Source organism: Loxodonta africana, chromosome 7, assembly GCF_030014295.1.
Source record: "Loxodonta africana isolate mLoxAfr1 chromosome 7, mLoxAfr1.hap2, whole genome shotgun sequence".
Classification (NCBI taxonomy): Eukaryota; Metazoa; Chordata; class Mammalia; order Proboscidea; family Elephantidae; genus Loxodonta; species Loxodonta africana.
In genome coordinates, this window is record NC_087348.1 from 113,728,907 (window position 1) to 113,738,342 (window position 9,436).

General features: G+C 47.2%; 1 protein-coding gene across 1 annotated transcript in view; it reads right to left on the bottom strand.

The window, feature by feature from the left end:
• GPR83 (G protein-coupled receptor 83) overlaps positions 1-6,032 on the bottom strand; it is a 29,405-nt gene extending 23,373 nt beyond the window's left edge. Inside the window, exons 1-2 of the mRNA XM_003415589.4 lie at positions 5,646-6,032; positions 1,596-1,721 (exon numbers count right to left, since the gene is read on the bottom strand). Of these exons, the coding sequence (XP_003415637.1) occupies positions 1,596-1,721; positions 5,646-6,032 (513 nt within the window). The remainder of the gene's footprint in view (positions 1-1,595; positions 1,722-5,645) is intronic.
• Between the last annotated feature and the right edge of the window lie 3,404 nt (positions 6,033-9,436).

Genomic DNA, 9,436 nt, shown 5'->3' on the forward strand with positions numbered 1-9,436 from the left:
GAAACATCTCACAACATGGATGAATTTGCAGGGCATTATGCTGAGTGAAATAAGTCAATCACAAAAGGACAAGTATTGTATGAGACCACTATTAGAAAGTGACAAACAAAAAGTTTACACACAGACAAAAAAAAACACCCTTTGATGGTTACCAGGGATGGCAGGGTGAGGGAAGGAAACTTACCAAATAGATAGAAGATCCATGTTAATGTTGGTGAAGGGAAAGGCAATACACAATATGGGAGAAGTCAGCACAACATGACCAAGGCAAGAGGGGATACCAAAGCAAGAGAAGAATCCAAGAATAAAGGGCAACTGCGGTAACCACTATATCACAGATAATCCTGCAACAATAGTATTAACAAACAATAATTTATGAATAGATACATACGTAGATAGATATGGCAAGAGGTTTGGGAGGGTATAAGAGAACACACCCACCTGCAGATACAGGTTTGGTGGTGGATATTTCTACATACATGACCGTAGGTGCTCCCCATATATTAATATAGACAATAGAGCACTCCACGGTAACAGCCTGGGAAACCTCTCAGATATAACCAAACACCTTGCAGGACAAAGTTCCTAGGTTCGAAGGTAAAGGACCATAGACTCAGGGGACATCTATGTCAACTGACACAACACAGTTCATGAAGACAATGTTCTGCGTCCTACTTTGGTGAGTAGTATCTGGGGTCTTAAAAGCTTGTGAGTGGCCATCTAAGCTACCACTATTGGTCTCTTCCCATCTGGAGCAAAGGAGAGTGAAGAAAACCAAAGACTCACTGGAGCAATTAGTCCAAAGGACTAGTGGCCCACATGAACCACAGCCTACATGACCCCAAGACTAGAAGAACTAGATGATGCCCGGCTACCACTACTAACTGCTCTGCCTAGGATCACAACAGAAGGGAGGAAAATGTAGTACAAGAAATCAAATTCAGAAAAAAGACCAGACTTACTATGACAGACACTGGAGGAACCCCCAAGACTGTGGCCCTAAGACACCCTTCTGAACTGGAACCGAAGCCATCCCCGGGGACCACCTTCCAGCCAAACAATAGACAAGCCCATAAAATAAACAATAATACCCAAGATATACTCCTTAGAACAATCAATTGTATGAGATCCAAAGAGTAATATTTGCCCAAAAGCAAAGATGAAAAGGCAGGAAGGGGTAGAAAATCAGGATGAAAGGAAACAAGGAACCCAGAGTGGAAATGAGGAGAGTGCTGACACATTGTGGGGAATGAACCAAGGCCAAGAAACACTTTGTGTACAAATTATTGAATGAGAATCTAATTTGCTCTATAAACTTTCACCTAACACACAATTAAAAAAAAAAAACTCTTAAAAAATATTTAATCAGATCATGGTGGTGGCTGTACAACATAGTAAGCATAATTAATGCCACTGAACTGTACATGTAAAAATGGTTGAAATGGAAGATGTTTTATTATAAGTATTTTGCCAGAATAAAGACCTTAAAAATAGATATTTAAAAAAGGGAGCTAAAACACTGCCGTGAGAGATCCCAGCAGCCCCCTGGAAAGCAATGCCAGAGCAGGACAGAGCGTTGGGGTAGGTACCCTCACCTGGTGGCGGTCCACAGCAATGGCCGTCAGCGTCAGGGCTGAGACGTGCAGGGAGCAGTACTGGGCAAAGCGGCTGATGTGGCACATGCCCTTCCCGAACACCCACGTGCTGTTCACAAAGCGGACCTGGAGATGAGCCCACAGAGGTCAGGAGACACATGGCCTTGACCCTGACACCCAGTGGGAGGCCTCCCTGGCCCCACAGAATTCTCTCCCCACTCCTCCCTTCTTTCCCTCTCTATGCTGCTGAAACTTAGGTCACACGTGACCTTCTCCAGCACTCCTCATTCTCCATTCATTCAATTCCACGAGCCCTGATCATGCTGTTGGGGCCGGGCCCTGTGTTAGGTGCTAGGAGATCTTGGGAAGAACGTAAGCTTTGGAGTCAGGCTCCCCATTTCTAAAACTTTCTAGCTGTGCAACCTTGGGCAAGGTACGTAACTTCTCTGAAGCTCAGTTTCCTTATTTGCAAAAAAGGCTTAAAAACCTGTACCTTATAAGCTTTTGTTAAGGGCTAAATTTTGTAAAAGTCTGTGAAGGGCAAAACAGTGTCTGGCAGATTGTTAGAAAGCTATTGTTAGAAATAAATAGTAGCTATATTTTATGGGTAATAAGAAAGTTCATTCTTGGTCTATACAGACTTCTGTCAAATATGAGAGACATATCTGAAAACTCACAACTTCGTGCGTGGTCTGAGCTAGCAAATCTTGGCTAAAGCAGGCCTTGAAACTCATCATTTGGGAAGGGGATCCAGGGTTCTGGAGAGGTGTGAGCAGGGGTGGGGGAAGCAGAGAAATTTTCTCCAGTGGGGAGAGAAGACATGCTCACAGGACAGTGTGGGCCACCAGGAGCAGGCCAAGGGCTCTGCCCCCACACACTCAGGGCTGTTCAGTCAATTAGTACTTCAGCAGCCTCTGTGAGGAATGCCCCATGCCTGAGAGAGGTGGAACATGGATTCTGACCAAGGAGCATCCAGTTTACGTAGAAAGGACTCAAGTAACCTGGGTGTGAGACAGAAAGTAAGCAGTGCCCTTCAGAAGACCCAGATCAAGGGCAAACGGGCCATGAGGTATGGGTGGGGGCCAGTAGAGGCAGGGAGAGAGAGATGAAAGAGATAGGAATAAAGAAATCAGCCTGACAGAAAGAGTAGTGTTGTGGCTTACAGCATCATTTTGCGACTTACAGCTGTTACCTTGGACAAGTATTTAGGTCCCTCTGGATCCTTGGTGGTGCAGTGGTTAAGAGCTCAGCTGCTAACCAAAAGGTCGGTGAAAGGTCCTTTTGGGCCCTCTTCCCGTTCTTCCCTCCCTTTGCCCCACTCCTTCACTGTGCTTCCAGCCTTCTCTGCTCCAGCTACGTTGAACCACTCAACATTCCCTCAATGCATCATGAACTTCGATGCCTCCTTGCCTTGGCTCTCCCTGGTAGTCCTGCACTGATGTCCTGGTCCGCACTGATGTTCATCTTGACCGGGGAAATTTTTACTCATCCAGGCCCAGCTGACATGGCATGTCCTTTGTAAACTCTCCTTTGACCCTCTCGTGGAATGACTCCTTCCTCCAGATTCCAAAACGTACTGTGTATGTCCCTACTACAAAAAAAAACTACAGGAACTGTAAATAATGGTGTGCTTTTCTCTCGATGGCCAGAGCTGGGCTTCCTGCTGATGATCACATGTAAAGTGGATAGAAGGGGGGACCAGGGAAGAAGGATATTGTCACCAATCAGGTTGAAAGCAGGACATATTACCCAGTTGGGGAGCCTGGGCTGAGCAGACTGAGGGGTTAGGACATCCTCCCTGTCTGTACTCTCCAGTTACCAGCATCTTGTAAACCCTAATTGGGGGATGGATTGGGGCAGATGCATGGGCCACGTTCCAAGGCCAAGATGCTGTGTGTCATCCTGTTGGGGGTGCTAGGCTCTCAAGAACTGGGGCAGGGGCTGCCAGCTCTTAGTGTGGCCTGGCTTTGGGTTTGTGACTTTTTTCCCCACCCCCACCCCCCATTTGTGTCTGGTGCAGCATTAACGGTACTGTTTGATATTCCAGCTCTGGCACAAAGTAGAATCCCGTAGCGAGGGGAATATTTTATGGGGTGTACTTTGGGGAGAGGGGGTGATTTCACAATCTCTGTGGACACTTCAGGGGCTTCTATTTACTGATCAAACATGCCCTGGGGTCTTCCAGGCCCTGTCCTGGGTGGCCAAGTCCAACCCTACCATTGCAGATTCTTAGGTCAGAAACCGGTGGGGAGCCAACAGGAGCCAGAGACCCAGCCCTCTTGTGCTTTGAAACAGTGAAGGGGGTGTGTTTGGAAGCCCTTTTGCCCTTGGTCATTGCCCAGAGAATCTTGACTAGCCATGAATAGAATGGACGTAGGCTGGAAGGAGAGCAAGAAAAGCCTGTGGCTTGGAGCAGTGGAGACTAAGCATAGTCCAAGGTTACCCACCACTTGGTTGGGAAGCTTAGTAGACAGACTTCTGGACTTGAGTCGGGGAGTAATAGTAGTCCTAGCTCTGCCAATTACTGCCAATTGGACCACTCTGTGCCTTAGTTTCCTCACTTGCAAAATCTTAATAATCTTCCCAGAAGTGAGGACAAGAAAGGAAATGTGAGAGTACTTTTAAAACACAGGATGTGCAAGGACATTCACACAGGTGGATGGATTTGTGGGGCTTCACCTTCTTCTTTTTGTTTGTCTGCTGTTTCTGGTTGTGTGAGTAAGAGATAGAGAGAGAGACGAACAGATACAACTTTGGTAACAACTCAAATGAGAATAATATTATTCTATAAATTTTAAAAAAGTAACTTTTGCCACAGAAACATGAGATGTAACTCTCATTATGATTCCTCAATCATAGCCCTCAAAGACCCAGATCACCCTTGAGAGCCACCCACCCAGTGCCCTCGAGTCGATTCTGACTTATAGTGACCCTATAGGACAGAGTAGAGCTGCCCCATAGAGTTTCCAAGGAGCGCCTGGCAGATTCGAACTGCCGACCCTTTGATTAGCAGCCGTAGCACTTAACCACTACGAGGGGCAGAAACCACACAACCAACACAGACCAGCCAGGGTTCGGGGAGGAAACCCATTCACCATTTGTGTGCAAATGGCCAAGCCCATCTCACCCTCATCTCCTCCCCAACACACACCTCAGACAGAGCTGCACTGCCACACCACAGAAGGGAGTGCAATTTAAATGAGCTGTCTAGGAAAATGCACTTAATGCGCCTTTAACAATTAGAAATTGTTTGATATTCCAGCCCTGGCACAAAGCAGCATCCCATGGCGGAAGGGGAATATTTAGTGGGTTGCATTTGGGGAGAGGAGGTGACTTAACAATGTCTGTGGACACTTCAGGGGCTTCGAGTTACTGATCAAACACACCCATGCACAGTGGGATGACACAGAAGATGGTCATTCATTCATAGCTGACTGCAGACACTCCAATCTCTGACCCGGTGGCACCAGCAGTATATAGAAGCTCTAGCTGAAAACGTGGGAGGAGAAAAACAGAGGGGGGAGGAAAAGTCCTAAAGAGGTGAGGAGAGAGATAGAGACGACAAATAAAGAGACAGAAAGAGAGTCACAGAGAGACAGAAAGATGAAGATACTGGGAGACACAGAGCAGAGAGACAGAAAGACTTCAGAAAGAGAAAAAAGAGAGAAAAGAGAACGAAGACAGATAGGGAATGACAGAGAGAGACATTAAAAGAGACGCAGAAAAACAGAGAGTTGGGAGATGAGAAATGAGAGAGCAAGAGAGGAAGGAGATTAAGAGAGGGAGATAGAAGTAGGGAAGAAAGACAGACACAGAAATGCGGGTGGGTGGGCGGGGGGTATGTGACCGGCAGAGAAAGACAAAAGAGAGGTGCAGAAGACAGAGGGAATAACACAGAGAGAGCGAAAAGCAGAGACAGGGAGAGAAATGGAAAAACAGAAGCAAAGAGAATTGAGAATTCAGAGGTGAGCTAGAGACTCGGAGAGCCAGAGAGCAGGAGCCAGGGAGAGCCAGCCCAGCCAGGGCGACAGCCAGCTGCCCTCGCCTTACCAAAGTGAAGGGGGTGTTGAGGAGCGTGATCATGATGTCCGCCACGGCCAGGTTGACGATGAAGAGGCTGGTGGCCGAGTGCATTCTCTGGTTCTTGAAGATGACATGACAGACCAGGACGTTCCCAAAGAGCGAGAAGACGATGATGAAGGAGTAAGCCACAATGAGCAGGGCTTTCACCGTGGGGTTCTGGGACTCGGCCCCGTACCGCCTCCTGCCCACAAAGTTCTGCCAGTCCGAGAAGGTGTAGTTGTTCCAGGAGAAGAAGTGCGAGGCGTTGGGCGCGGCCAGCGCGGCCTCCAGGCTCTGGTTGTCCCCACGGCTCTCGGGGAGCTCGGTGGCTTGCACCGAGTGCAGGAGGCAGAGCAGCAAGAAGTGCGGGAGCATTTTGCAGGGACCGCTCCTCCCTGGGACTCTGCACTCCTGATCTCGCCGCAGGACCCCGTGGGCAGCCGGGTGTGAGCAGAAGGGGGCACCGGGCTATCCCAGGGAAGGGCACCCTTCTGGACTAAACGGAGCGCAGCTCACAGCCCTCAGTGCCCAGCAGGACGCCCGTGCGCCCGCTGCCACCAGCTCTCGATTGGCACACTCGGGTTTTGTTGCAGCACTTTTATACCTCTGCTTCCACCAGGCTGCTAACGAGCGCCTGTCTATTGGGCAGTGCAGCGTCTCTCCCGGCGACGGTGACGCGCCGTGGCTCTGACAAGACTCATCCCCCGCCCTGCCTGGATGGCTCGGCTGCTCCCCGCCCCTAGCTAGCCCGGCTCCCACTCTAGAAATAAAACTCCGGTAGGGCTGCAAAGGCTGTTTCTAGAAAACACAAACATTCACTTGGTTGCTGCTTAAGCCTCTTTGTTATAGTAAAGGGAGCAGGTGGACAAGCCCATGGGGCGAGTTGGGATTATGCCCGGGTCATGCTGCAAAGACTGATATGCCTGCCCTGGGCAGCTCCAGTTTAGCCGCATTGATAAATTCTGCTTGTTTCTATTTGAGCTTTAGTACTGGCACAATTTCAATATTGAGGTGGATCCCTGAGTTCTGGCGGTTTGGGGAACAAGGCAAACCGGGAAACAGAGACAGTAGGGTATCTCCACTCTTTAGTATACAGATCTCAGAAGTGTTGGAGGGCTTGTTTCCTGTCGTTTATTAAAGGCTTACAATTTCTTTGACAGACCTAGGAACACACTGTGAGGAGCTTTATTTTTCAAGAAAATCCTTTAAAAAGCAGTTCTCCTGACAGGATCAAAGAATAAAAGATTAGGAATATAGCTATCTGAACACTTCTTGTTTATCAGAGATTTTTCTGCTGCTGAAGTTGTTGAAGCTGTATTTGTAAGGGATAGTACCACCAAGGTTGTTTTTTGTTCTCCGCCTACTTCTCTTGGAAATCTTGCCATCGCTCTGACCCTTTTTCACTCCCACTGAAAAGTCTCTTCCAGTCACCTCTCTCCTGTCACCCTTCCACTTAACCCTGTGGTTTAGGCTCTGGAATCAGGGTTAAACACCAGCTTTGACACTTTCTGGCTGTGAAACCTTGGGCAAGCTGTTTAACTTTTCTGGTCTAGTTAAAAGCCTTCTTTTTCCTGTGTGTGGGGTTTTCAGAAATCTGTCTGGATTTCCCACTACATTTTTCTGGTACAAGACATGACGTCTTTGGCAGATCACTTGTAACTACCTCTCAGATTACATCTACTGAGTTATCTTACCCTGTTAAGCAGTGCCCTTCGGCAAGGACTTGAACAAATGACTGAAGCCCAAGTATCTTCTGAGTACCTTTCCGAATACAGGGAAAGCCAAACCCTGGAAGAACAGGTTCCCTTTCTCCCCCCACCAAAAGTCCTCTTTTCTCACTGGGCCATCTCTCCTTGAATCTTTTCCAGAAAAGTTAGAATCAGATTTTGTACCCCCTTGAACTTCAGGGACACAGGTTAAGCTCACCTGTTATCCAAGTAAAGAAAAAAAAAAGCAATTAGAAAATGGTTTGATAAGTGTCACCATACTAAAACACAAGGTTCACCTTCCCAGGTTGCAGAGAATCAGGGAAGTTTTCTCAGAGGAAGTTATACTTCAGCTTAGTCCTAAAGGACCAGCAGGAGACAGCTGGATCATGGGCAAGGAGGCAGAAGGAAGAAGATGGAGTATTCCATAAGGAAAGAATAATGGTACATGCAAAGACATGGAGGTGAGTATGAGTCATTTAATGGCTACATGTCATTTAAAGTAGCCAGAGTATGTTATACAAGGAGATGGAGTGGAGAGAGAAGGCTGGAGAAGTGGGCAGGGGCCAGAACAAGAAGAGCCTCATAGGTCATGCCGAGGATTTGAATGATTACCTGAGGGTAATGGGAATTCACGGAAGGGGCTTAAGGTAAGGGCTGACATGATCAGGTTTGCATTTGTAGAAACAACACTAGTAGCAGTAAGAATAGAGGGGCTGCAGCTTAAAGCAGGAGGTTTGAAAGCTGTTTGAGTGATTCAGAAAGTGCTGCTACACGGGATCTACATGCTAGCAGAGCAGGAAAAAGCAAGGTTAATACAGACGTTGGAGAGAGGAATCAGAATGACTGTCAAGTTTTCAGCTATGTTGAAGTCAAGCACAAAAAATAACACACACACACACACTCACAAAAGTTTCTCCTTTAACTTCAACTCTTTCTAAAGATTTAAGCTAATCTTTCTCCATTATTTAATCAGCAAGTTCCAAGAAGTCACTCTTGCTGTCTCCAGTTCTTCACCTCATATTCACTCTTCAAGTGACTGTGTCACTGGGGTGGTGGTAAGAGTTGTTGTTGTTGTTGTTGTTAGGTGCAGTCGAGTCAGTTCCAACTCATAGCTGTGTACAACAGAACACAACACTGCAGGGTCCTATGCCATCCTCGCAATCTTTGTTATGCTTCAGCCCATTGTTGCAGCCACTGTGTCAATCCATCTTATTGAGGGTCTTCCTCTTTTTTGCTGACCCTGTACTTTACCAAGCATGATGTTCTTCTCCCGGGACTGATCCCTCCTGATAACATGTCCAAATTATACCATCCTTGAGTGGAAAATGAGTAGCTGTCCTTAATTCTGCTGACAGACCTAAGGTTGGAATAGGAGAAAAGCTGATGCCAGGAGAAGAGGATTGTTATGGGTTGAGTTGTGTCCCCCAATCCCCCCCAAAAAATGTGTGTCAACTTGATAGGCCACGATTCCCAGTATTGTGTGATTATTCACCATTTTGTCATCTGATGTGATTTTCCTATGTGTTGTAAACTGCCTCTATGATGTTAATGCAGGATTAGAAGCAGTTGTGTTAATGAAGCAACACTCAATCTACAAGATTAGGTTGTATTTTGAGTCAATCTCTTTTGAGACATAAAGAGAGAAGTGAGCAGAAAGACAGGGAGACCTTATACCACCAAGAAAACAGAGCCAGGGCTCCTGTGCTGAGAAGCTCCTCGACTAGGGAATATTGAATGCAAAGACCTTCCCCCAGAGCTGACAGAGAGAGAAAGCCTTTCCCTAGAGCTGGCACCCTGAATTCAGACTTCTAGCTTCCTGGGCCCACCACACGTCTGTCAGTTGGTTGCACTGTGGGGGTTTGTATGTTGCTGTGATGCTGGAAACTATGCCACTGGCATTCAAATACGAGCAGAGTCACACAGGGCGGACAAGCTTCAGCTGACCTTCCAGACTAAGACAGACTAGGAAGAAGGATCCCGTGGTCTACTTCTGAAAAGAATTAGCCAGTGAAAACTTTATGAAAAGCAGCAGAACACTGTCTGATATAGTGCCGGAAGATGAGCTCCTGA